The 20,106-nt window shown below is 45.8% G+C and overlaps 1 protein-coding gene across 1 annotated transcript in view; it reads left to right on the forward strand.

The window, feature by feature from the left end:
• The window catches only part of PROK1 (prokineticin 1), a 37,001-nt gene extending 35,361 nt beyond the window's left edge, over positions 1-1,640 (forward strand). Inside the window, exon 3 of the mRNA XM_083173081.1 lies at positions 1,449-1,640. Coding sequence (XP_083029207.1) covers positions 1,449-1,571 — 123 coding nt within the window. The 3' untranslated portion in view covers positions 1,572-1,640. The remainder of the gene's footprint in view (positions 1-1,448) is intronic.
• The last annotated feature ends 18,466 nt before the right edge of the window (positions 1,641-20,106 follow it).

A 20,106-nucleotide genomic window follows, 5' to 3' on the forward strand; every position in this document is an offset into this window, starting at 1 on the left:
TCTTTTGCCAAAATAACAGATAACTTCAATTGAAATGGAGAGATTGTTGGAACTGACAAATTTTGCACTTGGCGGCTTTGGTTTAGAATCAAAATTTAGATTTTGACTAGATGCACTGGTGATTTTGTCTATGTTCACTATGAAAGTCTGGCATCTCGTCAAAATTGCTTTGTCTGCGCAGGCTATTTTGTTAAAGGATTCTGGCTTAGCAGGGGTGCGCTTCGGGATCAGATGCATGTTTAAAACCATGTGATTTTGGCTATCCAGTGATAATCGCCTGACAAAATTGCACCGTGGGTACACCTCTTAAGACATCAGAGTGTTAGGATTATCTGGGGTGTACTCTGGTTTAACCCTTTCGGTGACTGGCAGGACTACAAGATCTTGATTATAGCCTGATTTGTACTCCTGTGGCCGAGGTGGTGAAGCCAAAGCAGTCCCTGAGCCTGAAACTGCCTCTCTCACTATAGCCTGAGTCGGCTGGCACCTGCGCTGGTCTTAGACTTCACTAATAGCCACCTTTCCAGGGCAGACTAGCTCCACCCTGTACTCAGATGCCACCTGGTCTTTCGCGGTGGCACAAAGTCCCAACCGAGTCAGGGTACTAGTAAGAGGATAAATTGACAAAATAACAAAAGATAACTAGGCTCTGCACATATACAAACTTAAGAGTATGCAACCTTGTAAACAGAAGCTGAACACAGGATTTGCGTCCCTTACCACGATAATGCGAATCCGTCGCAATAAAGCAAACAAAACTATAACCAAGGTATTGCAACCTACCCGCCTAAGCGACTCGCCAGGCTAGACCAATGCCTCTAACATCTGCCTGGAGACAAACAAATGAAAAACATACACTAGATAAGTTAGCATGTTATTAGACCTGCAACCTAACTACATCCATGACTCTGTCTCAGAACAAGAGCTATGATTGAGGAGTGATTGCTGGGAGGAGTGATTGCTGGAATACTTAGACTGGAACAAACTGAACACAGGAGTAATCTCAGGCAGTAGTAGCTACGAACGCTGAGACTCTCTAGGAACATGGAATTAACCAGGAACCAGAAATATACTAAGTATATAACGGGACTAAACAGGACTATAACAGGACTGAGACAGGGTTGTAACAGGACTGTAACAAGACTATAACCAGCAGGTTCTCAATGCTGGGAGCATACCTAAATACCCAGTGGCTTATGAGGCAGTCATACCCAAGACTAAGGTATGCATGGAAACATGGCAAGATGGATCAGCCAAATCCTGGAGTGCTGATCCGGTGAACACACAAAACTCCACACAGAACATAGTGACTGCTGCAAAAACACTGACACGCCGGAGGCGGCTCGTAACACAGAGTGGTGACTAAGTGTAAATTGTAATGCCAATAACGTTTCTTACTTTAACTGCTTTTTTGAGCAAATATATTTTTACTATTTTTTTTCTTGCAGGTTCCTTTCAATGGCAAACGTCTGCACCATACGTGTCCCTGTATCCCCAGTCTCATCTGCTTAAAGTTTCTCAATGGCAAATATCGATGTTCAATTGATTTCAAGAACATTAATTTTCAATGAAATTCTTTGTTCTCTAGTGCTTCTGGTTTATAACGTATGATGACTTTCAAAAGCTATTGCATACCAATGTCAAAGGGCAGCTTGCAATATTGTCTTTTATGAACTTGTAATATATATATATTTTACAGCTGTGACTAACAATAAAGTATTAAGTTTATATTCCTACTTGTTGTGGTTTATAAAGTAGAAATAACTATCTTGCAATTAAACTTTAGTTAACAGTAGTGGGATTAAAGTATATATTTACATGCATTATTGATGGAATACATACGGATGATTGGCAGATAGGATGCCAACAGCCAGAATATCGATGCTGGAGATAATCCCAATGGGTATTTAGCCCTAACCCTCCCTGCCCACAACCAAACTATAGGCCCCCACCCCGCAGCCTAACCCTAGCTCTCCCTCCTAGTGCCCAACTCTAAACCTCCTACTCCGCTGCCTAAACCTAACCCTAACCCTCTTATCTCGCAGTCAAACTTTCCTGACCCCCATTGCCTAACCCTAAGTCCCTCTTCTAGTTCATTAATTCATAGACCCCCCCCCCCAAGCCTACAGCATACCTATGATTGGGATGCTGGCAGTCAGATTCTGTTGTCGGCATTCACTTTGGCATTGTGGCACCGGTCTTCTGAGAGATAGTCTGGATGCCTGGTTGCTACATTCCTGTCCCTGAAAATGTTATGGAACATAGACCATACACTACAATGGCTAACAAAATCTAAAAAAAAAGAAGGTTTTTACATCAGCGTAACAGTGTAGGTGCTAGTCCAAAAAGCGCAGCTGTAAGATACAGGCTCACAGCTTATACTTATCCACACAAAAATCCAAAATCAACAGATATAAACGTTAAAACAAAGGATGATGAGATCACATATTCAAAGTCTTCTATTGGTCAGCCTTCGCAAGGCATTCTGGGTAGCTAGCTGCTGGTTGGATGGTAGTCTAGTCTTTTGTACACATCAATGATGTTGGATACAGGCCAGCCCAAATTAATGCAGGAATCACACACAATACACTTTGCTGTAACTTATAGCTAGTAATTCTACTAATTTTAGTGCGGAACCTTAAAGTTTAAGACCATGTGCAAGACAGAGGGGCTTTGCAGGCACACTATGCACTCTTTACTGCTAACATGTATTCCTTATGTAATTAATTTATGAGGTTGTTAGCATACATTTGGCCAAAGATATGTACCTGCCCACCACGTTAAGGTCACCTCTTTAGAGCAGGTCCCTAGCACTATGGGGTTCATGCCTGGGGTGCAGGGCACCCCCAAACCAGTCCAGCAAAACCACCCCAGGGCATCACATAAATAAAATATAGCTGTGAAGTGTAATAGAGGGTAAAGTGTCATAGAATGTAGGGTATGTGTAAGCAACTAATAGTGATAAAGGGTGTGTCAAAAGTATAAAAAAAATTGTGAAAAAATACATATAAAAAAGACATACATGGAAAAATGATGATATGTTTATGTGAGTGTATGTGTAAAGTAGCGATGCCCTGGAGTGGTCCAGCCAAACAAGCCCAAGGGGGCCCCGCACCCAGACAATTCCCCCAAGAAAACTGACAGTTATAATGTATTACTTGAAATTATGCCTTCGTCACAGTTGTGCAGTCATTGCTAGTCCCCGCTTAAAAACATTTGAGGGTGGTGGGGGAGGGGTGCTAATCTAGGAAGAAGCAATCTAAGGCTTTAGGTGTGTAAGGATAAACTCTTGACCAATTGACTATTGCATGATGGTCTCAGCAAAAGTTGTAAAATAGAAAACTATTTACTGACAGTACATAAACCAATCAGAATAGATTATTTTGAATGAAAATTGCATCAACCAATAAGATGGTCTAATTTCTAAACTAATTTGCATAAGGGCTTTATTTGCTCTCCATAACTTACTGAGGTCCTTCCTTACCCTGTCTAATTGAAAACCAACAGAACCAGCCAAAGTTGGTTGATAACAAGAATGTTCTTGACTAGTTGTCTTCGCTTCGCAGCCTTTTGGCCTGGGCTGAGGTCTGGGCCTGAGGTTACGAGGTTGGGAATCTTTTCTGTGGGACATCTACAACACTGAGGAGGTATCATCGCTGCAGGAAATTTGAAGCATCATGGCTGGAACACCTTCGTTTTTTCGTGCAAGAAAGAAGGAGGAAAGATTGTGGACTTTATCGTCTTGTGAGGGAAGTTTTGGTGGAGCTGGCAGGAGTGGAGATAAGTACTATTTTTTGTATCCAAGATTTTCTTAACCAGGGCATGTATGATGTCAGTTTTTTGGAAGGGAAGGACAGTTACAAAGTTTATGAAGTGTTAAAAGAGAAATATTTGGACCCTAAAATGGAGGGGATTGAAATGTGAAATGGGACAAAGGGGATAGGTTTTGGTCTGGGTCTTGTTTAAATAAAAATAATGGGGTGGGTATTGTATATGAATGTAATAGGAAGATTATGAAGAAATTGGATTTTTGGAAATTTAAGAATGACAGGGAAAGTACTAGTTGTGAAGAGTGTGATTCTTCCCATATTATTGTATGTTGCATGTGTCCCCGTCCCCCCCATATGGTGTTTTTAGGAAAATGGTGAGGAAATGTTTTGTTTTTCTGTGGGGTAGTAAAATGGAGTGGTTGAGACGTGAGTATGTGGTTAAATCTAGGATTAAAGGAGGGGTACATTTTCCAAATTTTTATAGATTTATAGGAGTGAATTATGTGGCAATTGTGGTGAGATTGTTTAAGGGGAGTTCAAAAACCTCATGTATGACAAAATACTTGGCTGGATGGATGTTGTGTGGGATTGGATGAAGAGGTCTTTGAGTGGAGTGTGCCAATGGCCTTCAGTTGCCCAGAATGGTATGGGTTTGTGGAGCGATTCATTAGGAAGCATGTTTTGTTAAGTATGAGTATGGAAGAGTTTGTGGGGAGGAAGAAAATAATAAAGGTTTTGAAAGACAGAGAAACTGTATGCAATATTGAATATTTGAGATTAAAAGAAGCAGAAGTGGCGTGGAAGAAAATGGAATGAATGGGATGTCAAATAAACAAAAAGATGTGGTTTGGAAAAGTAAGCATGGTGTCTTGCCTGTAAGAGTGGTGCTTAAAAAGAGAGATTTGACAAGAACAGACATATCCCCGAGAGAAGAATGTGGAATAAATGAGACAGTATTGCATGTGGGGATGTGGTTTTGCTAAATACTGTAAGTATGGAAGGGTATGAGGGGATTATGCATAGAATTGTGTGGTGTAAATGGGATTTCATGGAGGTTGGCAATGTTTGATTTGGGAGTAAATGGGACAATAAAAGAAAGAGTGATGTGACTATTAATGTGTTGTGTAATGGAAGGATTGTGGGATAATAGGAATATGTATGTGTATAAGAAAGAAGATAAAAGTGTGAATGATTGTATTAGGATGGTGTTGGGGAAATTGTATATATATTATTTGTTGGATAAAGAAGGTGGAGGTGGTATGGATGCAGAGGGAGTGTGGAAAGTAAAGAAATGGATGCATGTGGTGAAATGTGTATAGTTCAGGGGGGAGGTGATATGGTATTGTGGTGCTTTTTATAGGTTCTTTGTAAGGGGTTTTTTTTTTTTTCATTTCAAAAAAGCAAAATAAAACCAGTTGATGAAGGAGAAAAGTTTATCACTCAGAGAGTCACGTGAGAGATAGTCTAAAGCAGACATTCCCAACCACGGTCCTTAAAGCACACCAACAGTGCTGGTTTTAGTGATATCCAGGCTTCAGCACAGATGATTTAATCAGAATCCCTCAGATACTAATTAAGTCACCTGTGCTCAAGCCTGGATATCTACAAAACCTGCACTGTTGGTGTGCTTTGAGGAACATGGTTGGGAATGCCTGGTCTAAAGGGTAGACTATTTAAGCAATTGATTTTAAACCTGATGGTTTTATAAAAAATAAAAAAAAAGACTATTGCGTGATGGTCCCAGCAAAAGTTGTAAAATAGAAAACTTGACTGACAGTACATAAACCAACTAGAATGGCTTATTTTGAATGAGAATTGTCTCATTATAAAACTAATGTGCATAAGGGCTTTATTTGCTATCCATAACTTACTGAGGTCCTTCCTCACCCTGGTCTAATTGAAAACCTACAGAACCAGCCACAGATGGTTGATAACAATAACATTCTTGACCTTGCTGGTTGAAGATTATTGCATGATGGTCCCAGCAAAAGTTGTAAAATAGAAAACTGTTGACTGACAGTACATAAACCAATCAGAATGGATTATTTTGAATGACAATTGCATCAACCAATCAGATGGTCTCAATTCTAAACTAATTTGCATAAGGGCTTTATTCGCTCTCCATACCTTACTGAGGTCTTTCCTCACCCTAGTCTAATTGAAAACCTTCAGAACCAGCCAAAGATGGTTGATAACAAGAACATTCTTGACCAATTGTATTCCTGGTTTAAGATTATTGCATGATGGTCCCAGCAAAAGTTGTAAAATAGAAAACTGAAACAATTCTGTTTTTAAATTGTTGAATCGTCTTGCCTACATATAGGAGACCAGATGAGCATTTGATGTAGTAAATGACATTTTTACTACTGCATGTAAGTGCGTGTTTGATCATTATCCGTTCTCCTGAGCGAGGATGAAAAAATGAATCACCCACTTTTCAGTTACTACATGTAACACAGCCCAGGCAGCGATAATTGCTTTTCTTTCTGTTTAGGATGTAGCTTGGCTGTGGTGTTTTTAGGCAAGAAATATCATTGTGGACCACCTGGTCCCAGATATTTCTGCCTCTTATAGGAGTGAAGGATGGATTTGTCTTTGAGGGCTGGAAGATTTTTATCAGTGGATACAATGGGCCATATTCTGTGAGCAGCCTTCACTAGTTTGTCACTGCTGGTGTTGTAAGCTTGTGTCCATACAATTTTGTCTGTATGGTGTGTGAGGGTAGACGATTATAAAACCTCGAATCTGTCCAAACTCAAAACTTTTTGATTGGTGTTCATCAAGTTTTAAGGGGTAACCCCTCTGCAAAAAATGTTTTACCATGCCATTAATCTGTAGGATAGCATCCTCCTGCCTGTCACATATTCTGATGACCCTTATGAACTGGGAGTAATGGAGCCCCCATTTTAGGGCAGGTGGACGGTGGCTCTCTCCATGCAACAAGGTGTTCCTATTCATGGGTTTGGTATAAAATGTGGTGTGTGACTGACGATTCTCTGTATGATGATGACATAAAGAAAGTTGATGCAATCGAAGCTGGCAGACCATGTGAACTTTATGGGCAGTTTTCAATGCTCCCGATTCACCGTTTTTTGGGGGGCAAATCAGGCTGTTTTCACTCCTTGCGGTGAATATTTTTCACTGAAAATCTGATTCACCCCATTCAATGTTCACTTTTCGCCCGAACAGTGAATGCCGGCCAGGTCTCCGTTTCATGCTCACTGCAATTCGCTGGTGTATTTCAAGGGGGTTTTCACTGTGATTCGCTGAGAGTGTATTTAATGCTAGGATGGAGAACTGTTTTCTCCATGATTTACGCCATGAATCACCGTTTTGAATTTGACTTGGTGAACTGGAATGTGTTCTTTTAAAATAAAGAGTTTTGTTTTTTTCAGTGTAAAAAAAATCAGTAATTTTATTCTGTGAACACACATTACGCCAGCAGGGGGTGGGGAGCCGCTCATTACATATTCACTGCACACTGGTCCCGCTCATTACATATGCATGGAGCGGGACCAGCGCAGAGCTCCCTCCACCGCATCCCCTGCCAGCTCTCCTCCTTCTACCCCACACATTCCGGCGCAGGCAGGGAGGATTCCATCTCCCTGTCTTCCACCGTCCCCCGGCTTCCTGCGACATTCACCGAGGGGTTAAAAATCGCCGTCAGGGGCAGTGAGCCCCTGCAGCTTTGAATAGGGGGAGAGAGAGGGCTGGCAGCGAATGCTCCAGCTCTCCGGAACCTGGCGATTGTGCAGCGAATCCTAAACAGGATTCGCTGCCCATAGCGGAAAAAAAATTGAATACTGGCCTATGTCTGGGTCTAGAGTGTTGATGTTATGCACGACACAGTTGAAACTGTCCTGTGTATCTGCCCAAAACAAGATTATATCATCTATATACCTGAAGTAGAAATGTATATAGCTGGCAATTTGTACATCTGCAAAAAACAAGTAATTCTCAACCACTTGCATAAACACATTAGCTAGACTCGGTGCCACACATGATCCCTGCATGTTTGCCTGTGTTTTTTAGATGTTGATATTTGCATATAATAGCTATATATATATATATATATATGTGTGTATATATATATATATATATATATATATATATATATATATATATATATAAAAATATATATATACATACAGATTCTTGTTGCCCGGCACTCGCTGTTTGAATACGTTGGTAATACCCGGTGCCCTCCACGGTGGGGTCTTACGCCCTTGCAGATAGTCGGTACAGATGGGCGGCACTCACAGGATTTCTTGATGAACAAACGTGTAATTTTATTTCAAACACGATCCAACATGTTTCGGGCAAGACCCGAAACATGTTGGATCGTGTTTGAAATAAAATTACACGTTTGTTCATCAAGAAATCCTGTGAGTGCCGCCCATCTGTACCGACTATATATATATATATATATATATATATATATATATATATATATATATGCATTCTTTTTTGCCACCTTCTCCCTTTCACATTTCTTATCTTAGTAAGAAGAATTTATATATGGTAAACCAATCCAATCTGTTTAAGGAGAAAGGGAAGGTATGCCCTCACAACATGGCCCAGCACTAGCACTAGAAGGAAGGGCAGATGTGACCTTACTGAGAGGTCTCAAACGAAGGGCGGAAGTTAAAAGGTGCCGAGGAGAATAAGAAGGACCCAGACGAGGGAGCATCAATATTGCGAGATCCTGTGGAAGCCTGACACAGGTGAAACTAGTTGATCCCTGTACATCAAGCCCGCCGAACACTGTGCTCACTGCGACCTGGCAGTGAAGTCTGCCGGCAAACCCCCTGAAACACCGGACACCGGAATCTCCTTCATGCAAAGGATACAAAGATGAAAGAGACCCCTGACTGTCACTAACATAATAAGGTAATTGTTATGAGAGTATCCCCGAACCTGCTCCCTAACTCTGTTGCCCCGGCTCAGAGTCCACGAACCCGTGCAGAACTAGTCTTCACCTGTACCCGTCCTGGCTGTAAGGTCGAATTAGGTCCACCCTGACTCCGTTACAGGTAGGTCTTAGGATGGGACAACGTATTTGTGGGGGCTGACCGAGAACAAGAGGACTACTAACTAACCCAGGGAAGAGCAGGCCAAGGACCCCTCCAGAGACAGGGAACCTCTGAAGCCCCCTAAGGAGCAACAATACTCAGTGGATGGAAAGATAAACACTATATGCACTGGTACCAGATTAGAATAATACACAGTGGGGCGCAACAATGCACAGTGGTGGTAAATAATCAAAATATAAGAGCACAAAGTATATGCAGGGTAACCCCAGACTTAGCTGATAACAGGCTGAAGCAAGCTGCGACCATCCGAAGGATACCAGACCAGGCAAGACTGACAGGTGAGGATAACCGGGAACACAATCTAACAGGCAAAACTGAGAGAAGCTAGAACCGGTGTCTGTTCCCAGCAGACACTGGCTATTTATTCAAAACTGGTGCCAGCCGGACGTGAGACATCAACCGCTGATGCCGAGAGCCGCCGGGCGGAAGTTCGGGGATGTTGCCGAGCAACGCCCCAACGCCCGGACTGAAAGAGAGGCTTGGGACGTTGCCCAGATACTCGATAAAGATCTCCATGCACCTTCTTTGAAGAAAAGATACTTTGAAAAAATCCATGATAGTCCGGGGGTTAGAGGTCTTTCGACCTCTCCTCAAGGGGGTGTACTGTTAGACGCCGCTGTCCAGGATTTCCAGCACACGGACGGCGGATGTCGGGCGGCACCAGAGCGCTGGGGACCCTTCCAATGAACCAAAAAAGACAATTGGTTGCGAACCACCTTGGAGTCAAGAATACTATCAATAATGAACTCCTTGTGTCCCTGATAAGTGACAGGAGCTGGTCTGCGAGAAACTGGCTGCACCGCAGCGTTAAGTAAAGAAGAGTGAAAAACATTGTTAATTCTAAGGGATTTGGGAAGATGGAGTCTAAAGGCAACTGGATTGATTTTGTCAAGGATCTTATATGGTCCAATAAAGCGAGGACCTAACTTCTGTGAGACCTGACAAAGCTTAATATTCTTGGTAGATAACCAGACCCAGTCTCCAGGTTTAAAAGAACATGGCCTCCTGTGATGATCAGAAAAGCGTCTTGCGGCCGCAGTCGCAGAGAGGAGAGCCCTACGGACCCCGGCCCAGACTCTTCTCTTACAAGTCACCCACCTAGAATTAGCTGTTCTGGCGGGAATTCTAATTTTAGAAATATCAATTGTTGAGGTCAAGTGGTTTCATAAGTGTGACTGAGGTACAAATCAAGTAAACTGTGGTCAATCATTGTTAGCCTTAAAGCATGTAATTTTAGGGGGCCTTGAGTAACGAGTTTGGCAAACTCTGAGAAAGTATTTCAGTCATTGATATACTTGCCTAATCTCAAGGGTGGGGAAGGAATAAGGCAAATGTCAGCAATGTACAGTGATGTTGGTGCTGCCAAAATAACGCAATCATGTGGTACAGAAAAACTTATTGACCATACCTTTTTAAAGTGTATGGATAAGATGACACAGGCACTTTGATCAAGCCAGTGTATATGTATAAATCTGTGTAATGTGTGGTGGTACATAAATTATGTTAAAAATCAAATGATTTTTAAACTTACTTCTCCAGTTCTTCACCAGTACGCAGATGAAAGCTTTCAACAGTATATTGTCAATTTATCTTGAAAACATTACATTTTGTGTCTATATGAACATTTCTTTAAAATATTCAAGACAATTACAGGTTGAGTATCCCGTATCCAAAATGCTCGGGACCAGGAGAATTTTGGATAACGGATTATTCCGTATTTCAGAATATTTTAATATTTCAATGATGTATTTTGAAGTATCTTGCATTTATGCTGTATAAACACATAATATACACACAAATATATTTTATTACCACATAAAATACACACAAACATATTTTAATTGTTCAAAAAACAAGGTTTCAAAACGTGAAACAAAATGTGTGTACTATCTCAGCACTGAATTTGAATGCCAAGCAATCATTGTCTTGCACATATATAGTGCCAGTTACATATCATGTCCCCAGTGATGCTGTTACATATGTCCCCAGTGAGTTTTTAGCAAAAAAAATTTTTTTTTTCACTTTCTGGAATGTCCGTATTTCGGAATAATTCGGATAACGGATATTCGGATACGGGATACTCGACCTGTACTACAATCCAAATGCCCCAGTTTCTGTGGGCATATTACTGTACCGTCTGTTGTCAATCACCAATGAAACATAAAAGGATGCACTTTATTTTCCCATAATATTTGCTTAAGCCACTTACTATGCACATACCATGAAATGCAGAGATTGATGGGGCACAGATCATATGCTCACAATATATGATGTCACTGCAGATGATAATCTTCTCACATTGATAAAAAAACGAACCTTTACGTCAATGATTTAATGAGTTCTCTCTACAGTCATTTGTCAGGTTATAAAATCACTGTCTTAATGTTACGCCCTCCCTCCGTGATTTATGTCAGTGTAAAATGGTCTTACTGGGACAAAGTCACGGGTCAATGACAGAGACCTGTGAATTTTCAAAACAACTTGCAATTTCCAGGGTCCCATTGGAAAAAGTGTACCAATTATTTAAAAACAATTATAATCATTTGTGTATCAATTTTAAATACATTATGAAAAGTAAATAAAATAAGTGTTTGTCAAGCAAGGACCAAATGTGAAATCATGAATCAACGATATTCCCTTTTTCGGAGTATTATATTAATGTACCAGTACAAACAACTTCATAAATTAAAAGAACATGAAACAAATAACAGGGATTTTGTACTTACCGTAAATCCTTTTCTCCCAGTCCACAGGTGTCACTGGAGTAACAGTGGGGGATAGAAGGGCGACCACAAAGAGCATGGGCACTTTAAATATAATTGAGTGTGGCCAACTCCTCCCCTTCTACTTCTCCACCTAGGCAGACCCAAGGATGTGCCCGAATGGAGCTGGAAGAAAGAACACGCTTTCCAGAGGAGGTTAGTATAACACACAAGAATACACAATCAACCAGAAAAGATTGAAACAGAAATAGAACAGTAAGAACCACTGAACCAAACATGCCACACAAATAACATAGCAGGCAGTTCACAACATAAGTAGAACTAATATAGCAATTTAAACTGTAAAAGTTTTAAGGCAGGAATTCCTAACAACAAGGAACAGCGCCGAGGCGGGTGTCCAGTGACACCTGTGGACTCGGAGAAAAGGATTTACGGTAAGTACAAAATCCCTGTTTTCTCCTTCATCCACTAGGTGTCACTGGAGTAACAGTGGGGATGTCCCAGAGCTCCCAACACTGGTGGGATGGCACTGAGACCCCCGTAACACTGACCGTCCAAACTGTGAAGCCGACGCCGCAAAAGGGTCAAATCAGTAGAACCGAACAAAGGTCTGGCGACCTGAGCAGCTGAATAGATACCCCTCTGGCAGCCGCCCAAGAGGGGCCCACCGAGCACGTAGAATGCGCTGTAATTGAGGCAGGAGGGCGTTGAGCACTTGCCACATAGGCCTGACGAATAGTCAGGCGGATCCATCGAGACAGAGTCTGTTTTGAGGCTGGCCAGCCCCGTCTGACCGGATCATAAGTGACAAATAGAGCGTCCGACTGCCCTCAGAGATGCTGTTCTGGATACATAGATCCTCAGAGCCCTGACCACGTCAAGAGTACTTTCCTCAGGAGAGGCGTCTTGGAAGGGGGGTACCACAATCGGCTGATTTATGTGGAAGGCCGATACCACCTTTGGCAAGAAGGAGATGCTCGTGCGAAGTTCTGCCCTGTCCGCGTGGAAGACCAAAAAAGGAGGTCTGCATGACAGGGCTCCCAGATCGGAGACTCGCCTGGCTGATGCCAGGGCCAGGAGGAGCACTGTCTTCCATGTCAGGTATTTGAGGTCCACCTCCACTAGTGGTTCAAACACCGCAGACTGCAAGAAACCTAGAACAAGATCCAAGTTCCAAGGAGCCGTGGGTGGACGAAAAGGAGGTTGCAGCCACAAGACTCCCTGAAAAAAGGTATGTACTTCAGGTAAAAGGGCCAACTTCTTTTGAAAAAAGATAGATAACGCTGATACCTGTACCTTTAATGTAGACAGACGTAAACCCGCAGCTAAGCCAGCTTGCAGGAAAAGAAGAAGACAAGCCTTCTTGAAGAGGGTAGTGGAAACACCGTGACTCTCGCACCAGACCACGTAAGCCCTCCAGATGCGGTGGTAATGCTTGGAGGTAACATCTTTCCTGGCCTTCATCATGGTGGGTATCACCGCCCACGGGATACCCGCCTGCCTCAGGATGGACCTTTCAGCAGCCACGCCGTCAAATGAAGCCAACTTAAGTCTGAAAAGATGAAGGGCCCTTGGCTGAGAAGGTCTTCCTGAAGAGGCAGGGGCCAGGGTTCGTCTATCAGCAGAGACGTGAGACTGGTGTACCACGACCTGTGTGGCCAATCCAGAGCTATCAGGAGGACAGTGACCTCCTCCCTCCGAATTCTCTGCAGCACCTGTGGTATTAGCAGAAATGGAGGGAAAATTTACACAAAGTGGAATGGCCAAGGGGCCACCAGTGCATCCACTCCCACCGCCTGAGGATCCCTCATGCGAGCGAAGAACCGGGGTTGCTGATAATTGTGGCGAGACGCCATGAGGTCTGCCTGGGAACACCCCTACCTGTGGACCAGGTGTTTAAACACCTGGGGATTGAGGCACCACTCTCCTTGGTGTACGTCCTGCCGACTTAAGAAGTCGGCCTCCCAATTTTCGATGCCAGGAATGAATATGGCGGAGATGGCCAGTGCATGATCCTGAGCCCACAGCAGGATGCGACTTACCTCATTCATGGCAGCGCGACTCCACGTGCCTCCCTGCTTGTTGATGTAGGCTACTACAGTGGAGTTGTCGGACTGTACCCTGATGGCCTGACCCAGAAGGAGATGATGGGCCTGCAGGAGAGCATTGTAAACTGCTCTGAGCTCCAAGATATTTATGGAGAGCAGGGCCTCCTGCTGAGTCCAACGGCCCTGGAACTTGTGATCCAGGATAACTGCTCCACAACCATGAAGACTCGCATCTGTGGTGAGCAGTATCCAGTTCCAGATGGCGAACCTCTTTCCCTCTCTGAGGTTGGCAGGGTTCAGCCTCCACAGGATAGAGTGTCACGCCCGCACTGACAACCGAATCCTGTGGTGACGGTGTAGGTGAGAGCCTGACCATTGCCGTAGAAGGCAACGCTGGAAGGGTCTCGATCGGAATCGACCATATTGGAGAGCCTCGAAAGAGGCAACTATCCTCCCCAGGAGTCTGGTGCATGTAAGGACCGTCAGTTGTCTGGTCAGAAGAACCATGCGGATTAAGGCCTGGAGAGAGTGTATCTTGTCCTCTGGAAGAAACACCCTCAGAAGAGTGGTATCCAGGACCATTCCCAAGAACTGTAACCGTTGCGACGGCTGCAGCATTGAGTATCCATTCGTGACGAATTAGAGTACTTTGAGTCAGGGCTATGTTGCCCAACAGGGCCTCCCTGGATGGAGCCTTCAGCAGAAGGTCGTCGAGGTATGGTATTACCGTCACCCCCTGGTTCCGCAGAATCTCCATTATCACTGCCATGACCTTGGTGAAGACCCCTGGGGCGGAGGAGAGGCCAAATGGAAGGGCCTGGAATTGCCAATGTTGGCTGCGGATAGCAAACCGAAGGAATGCCTGATGTGGAGGCCAGATCGGTATGTGGAGGTAAGCGTCCTTGATGTCGAGTGACACCAAGAACTCGCCCTCCTCCAACCCAGTGATTACAGATTGCAAGGACTCCATCCTGAACTTGACTGGCTGGAGGTAAGGATTTAGATCCTTCAAGTTCAGGATAGGACGCGCCGAGCCGTCCGGCTTGGGGACTAGAAAGAGGCTGGAGTAGAACCCCAGGGTATTTTGATCCTCTGGGATTGGGATCACCACCCTTGCCGAGACCAATTTTTGGATGGCTGCGGTCAGTAGCAGGCTTTTTTCTCCTGAAACTGGCAAACCTGTTTTGAAAAACCGGTGTGGAGGCGGTTTTTGAAAATGTATCTTGTAGCCGAAGGCCACAAGATCTCTCACCCAAGCGTCTTGGCAAGACTGCAGCCAAATGTGCTGGAAGCCTTGAAGACGCGCCCTCACCTTGGGGTCCCCCAGGTGGGGCTGAAGCGCATCATGCAGAGGGCTTAGTGGAGGCCTTGGCCTCTTGGGTGGAAGTGGAAGCACCTCTGCCACGACCTCTGGAGCCTCTGTATGAGGCAGCGCCCCCTCTAGAGCGACCACGGAACTTTTCCTGCGGGCGAAAGGATGTCCCCTGGAAGGTTCTACGTGTAGAAGGGGGAGGGGCCGTGGATGGGAGGAATGTGGATTTTCCACCAGTGGCTTGAGATATCAACTTATCTAACTCGGGCCCAAACAGGACATCACCCGTGAAGGGGAGTGCCTCCACTGCCCATTTGGATTCTGCAGAGCCAGAGTGATCGGCGAGCCGATATGGAAAGAGCAGAGATGCGAGCACCGATGATGCAAACATCATTAGAGGCCTCCACCATATATGACGATGCCTCCGAAATATGTTCTGCTAATTGTACCAGAACATCAACCTCACCTCCCTGCTTCAGTTGCTGAGCCAACTGTGAGGCCCAAACCCCAATAGCCCTATTGACCCAGCATCCGACCTGAGCCGGACGCTGAACTACCCCTGCTGCAGTGTAAATAGACTTAAGCGTAAGCTCAAGCTTACGGTCTGAGGCGTCTCTAAGAGTAGTGGCCCCCGGTACCGGGAGAACCGTCTTCTTGGACAGACGCGTGACCGAAGGGTCAACTACAGGTGGAGTCTCTACCAGCTTTCTGCTTGCAGCAGACAAGGGGTATGAAGACAACAGTCTCCGGGAAATTTGAAATTTCCTATTAGGGTTATTCCAGGCCTGTAGCACGTGGTCATCTAGTTCCTCTGCAGGAGGAAAAGAAGCTGCTTGCTTTGGCTTTTTGCCAAAAAGGAGGGGCGACTGGGGGCAGACGCCCATTCTTCCACGTCCAGTGCCAGGTTGACCATATCATTGAGGTCATCTAAAACTTGTGCAACCGTTCCCGGTTGCGGTGGTGGCAAATCTAGTTGCACGTCCACCTCTGGGGCAGCATATTCCCCTTCCTCAAGGTCAGGCATATCCTCATCTGTGTCAGTGTCTAAGACCTGTGTGAGGAGCCTTTTTAGCACTGGGGGTAGTGAATCATTTACAGAGGGCCGTATGGGCTCTCGGGCCAAGGCCTTTGTTAAACCCTCCACATCTAAGGTTAATTCCCGCTGCTGTGATCTAGAGGATTCTCTGTCCCTTTGTGCATCTGATATTTCAGAGGACAGGCGTGACATCACCTCGGTGAGCTGTAAAACCCAAACAGGGGAGGACTGCTGTGAGGTAGAAGGAGGGGGTTCAGTGGTGCATTTTTCACACACTGGTGTACCCTCAGCAGATTGTGTAAGTTTAGAATTAGACTTCTTGCAAGACCTCTTAGAGCTGCCTCCTGCCATTATAACAGTGCTTGATCAAAACAAAATATATAAATATATATGCAACAATCAACAGGTTAATATAACTGCACACACACACACACACCAGGGGATAGTACAGTAAGAAGCCAGGCAGAAAGACTGGACAGGAGAGACAGTATTAGAGGAAAGAGCTGCCAGAGGCCTGAACAACGCTATGGTATGTACCAGGGAGCGCTATAGCCCAATTTACATACAGCCCAGAACTGTCTCACCCAGCTCTAACCCCACTGTCTGCATGCAGGGCTTGGGGAAGCTACTTTGCAGGTCTGGACACCAGGAGGAAGGCTGTACTTGAGTCTGCAGACTGTCTCAGCAAAACGGAGTCCCTCAGCGAGTCAGCAGCGGTGCGCACTGAGAAGATGGCCGCCGCTGTGCTGGGTCACGCTGGGGAGAAGCCCGGGCTGCTGGGAGCGTACCACGCGGTAGCCCCACCCCCTAAGCTACTCAGTGCTCTCCAAAATGGCGCCAGTTTTAAATAACCTAATAAAACCTGCGCTACCACCATTTCTGTTCGCTGACTCCCCGCGCTGAGTGGGGAGCCAGGCATACGTTACCGCTGCCTTTGCTGGTCAGCGGCGGTAGAGGCTGAGGGAGGACTGGGCACGCACCGTGCGCAGTGGTGTCTGTCCTCCGGAGACGGTGGTCTCTGCAGCCGGGGACCGGGTGCAAGCCGCACGCAGCTGCGGCCGGATCCCCTCCGACAGCTCCCGCGATGCAGACAGGCAGCGGCAGACTGCCTGTCTGTTGTTGAATAAAAAAAATGTTTTCAAGCTTTTAAAAACTTGTGCCCTGGAGCAAGCCAGAAGTGTGACCAGCTCCCATGAGGGCACATTCTAAGACTGCCTAGGTGGGGAAGTAGAAGGGGAGAAGTTGTCCACACTCAATTATATTTAAAGTGCCCATGCTCCCTGTGGTCTCCCTTCTATCGCCCACTGTTACTCCAGTGACACCTAGTGGATGAAGGAGAAACTTTAAAATATTTTATTTTACAGCAAATTTATTATTATTATTATTATTATTATTACTATTATACATAAAGCAAATTATGATGGCATCACATACAGATGGCGCCGGGCTTGTCTTTGCTGGGGATGGCGGAGGACTCGCCACCCGCCATCCCACCCGCCATCCCCCGCGCCCGCGCCATCTGTATGTCGGAAGGGGACGCGCGTGCACGAGGTGCACGCGCGTCCCGTTCCGACGGTGCTTTTCCCCGGGTCCCCGCCGGCTTCCCCGGGTCCCCGCCGGTCCACACCGCCCCCCCGCAGCCCTGTCGGTCTCACTGAAGCTGGGGACGGGCAGGACTGCACCCGCCGCGCCGCCTCGCCGCCCGGCTATTGAGACGCTCGTGCGTGGGAAACGCACGAGCGTCTCATTCAGCCAGAGCGCCAGATTGCTGGCGGATCGCCAGGGACACGGTCCTGGCGCTCCGCCAGCAATAATAAGGCCGGCGCCATCTGTACATAAAAAAATGTATAATACAAAATTGTAATTATGAATTATGGTAACAAAAATAGTACTGTATATATTTAATATTAAAGACAAGCGGTAAACATTCACACTTTTGTGCTACCATTAACCAACAGAAACAAAATAGATACATACATACATATATATATATATATATATATATCAAAAAGAAGGACAAGACGGGGCTCCATAGTGCATAAATGACAATTTAATAACAACATATAAAAACATGGTCCAGGAAAAGCAACACTGTACTCGTACCGATACATGCAGCGCTGTGGGCTGGGTACCACAAGATATTCAAATTTGAATGCCAGGCAAAGCTCCTACCACCAAACACCGGGGCACTGCTGGAAGCCACGAACCACCACTGGGGATCACCGTCACGGGTGTCAGTGTATCGGGAACCATACGGGAACAGCGACGGAGGAGTGAGCCGGGCAGCAGTTGGAGCAGACGTCACAGGCCCTGTGACCGTCGGCTCGCTGATTAAGTAGCAGTGACCAACCAATTGGTCGGTCACTGCTACTTAATCAGCGAGCCGCCGGTCACAGGCCACGCCCACTGATGAAGTTGTACTACGAAACACGTTAGGGCGGGGCCTGTGGCGTCTGCTCCAACTTCTGCCCGGCTCACTCCTCCGTCGCTGTTCCCGTATGGTTCCCGATACACTGACACCCGTGACGGTGATCCCCAGTGGTGGTTCATGGCTTCCAGCGGTGCCCCTGCATTTGGTGGTAGGAGCTTTGCCTGGCATTCAAATTTGATAATCTTGTGGTACCCAGCCCACAGCGCTACATGGTTCGGTACGAGTACAGTGTTGCTTTTGCTGGACCGTGTTTTTATATGTTGTTATTAAATTGTCATTTATGCACTATGGAGTGCCCCTCTTGTCCTTCTTTTTGACAGATTCCTTTTCCTCTCGTGAGTCCCGAGAGTTCAAAGAGGTGGCTGCTATTCATACTTTGGATATAGTGCACTAGCCCCAGGTGTATTCTGTCTGAGCTAGACCTATGCTGGAGTGGTCCTAAGAAATCAGCGCCGCACGTCCATCACCTGCTTTCCCTTCCAAACAGACATACATATATATATATATATATATATATGGGATGCAGTGTAAATCCCGGCGGTGGGATCCCGCCGATGAAATACCGACACTTTCTCCCTCCGGGGGTGTCCATGACACTCCCGGAGGGAGAATAAATTAGTGTGCCGAGCGTAGCGAGGCACCGGGCCCTCTGCGTGGCGAGCGCAGCGAGCCCGCAAGGGGGGGGGGGCGATCCACGTCCCCCCCTTGTCGGGATTTCGGCAGTCGGGATTCCAGCGTCGGGATTCTGAGCGCCGGGATCCCGACCGCCGGGATTTAATACTGAATCCATATATATATATATATATATATATATATATATACATAGACAGTCTCTGGGGTAGAAGCAGCACTCCAGCCTCCAATGGTACTTCTGGTTTCTTCAGAACTGGGCACACGAGAACTAGATCCTATAAGCACTAGGTGCCAGACACACAGGACCCAGGACCGGGTCTTTCGGCTGAGACGGGAGCTCACAGTCGACATAGTGGTCGACATTGGAGCACAAGGGCATCATGTGCAGCTCATATGAGCAGACCTTTAGAAATCATCTAGAGGACCAAGCAGATGAACAGTCTTCCCATTCCACATCATGCACAGCATTGTACGGTCTGGATTGGAGTATAGACACATGAACCTGACTGAACGAGTCTGCAACTCAGTGTTTGTCTTGTTGTTATGTTGTATATATTTGTCCTGTACCTGTCTTTCAAGTTCATACACGTTGGTGATTGTAAATAGTAATTTTAGAATCACGGAGAGGTTTAAGTAGTCACGATTAGATGATTGACTTTATTTGTTCCTGCCCCCAGATCCCCATGGTAACGCTAGAGACGCGGCCTAACAGATCGGCACACAGGAGGTGCGCACACTAACGGAGGGAGGCGTGTCGAGGCGAGTGACACGCCAGACGAACCCCCCAGTGGGCGGCTCACACCCGCGGCTGCCAGCGTCAGAGACGGACGGAGGCAATCTGACGTCACCCCTGTGCGCGATCCCCAGCCGGACGGCGTTGTGCGTGGGAGGAGGGTAAGTGATCCAGTACACTTTGAGGGTATAAAATGTGGTGCACTGTCACTTTTCATTTGTGTATGCCCAAAGTTCTTGATAAAAGTCTAAGCGACTGAAACGTCGAACGGAGAACCCCAAAGTGGTCTGACTGTTTTTTTTTCATTCTTCAAGTCCTGGTGAGTGC

The sequence above is a fragment of the Crinia signifera genome, chromosome 2 (assembly GCF_055691185.1).
Source record: "Crinia signifera chromosome 2, ASM5569118v1, whole genome shotgun sequence".
In the NCBI taxonomy this organism is placed as follows: domain Eukaryota; kingdom Metazoa; phylum Chordata; class Amphibia; order Anura; family Myobatrachidae; genus Crinia; species Crinia signifera.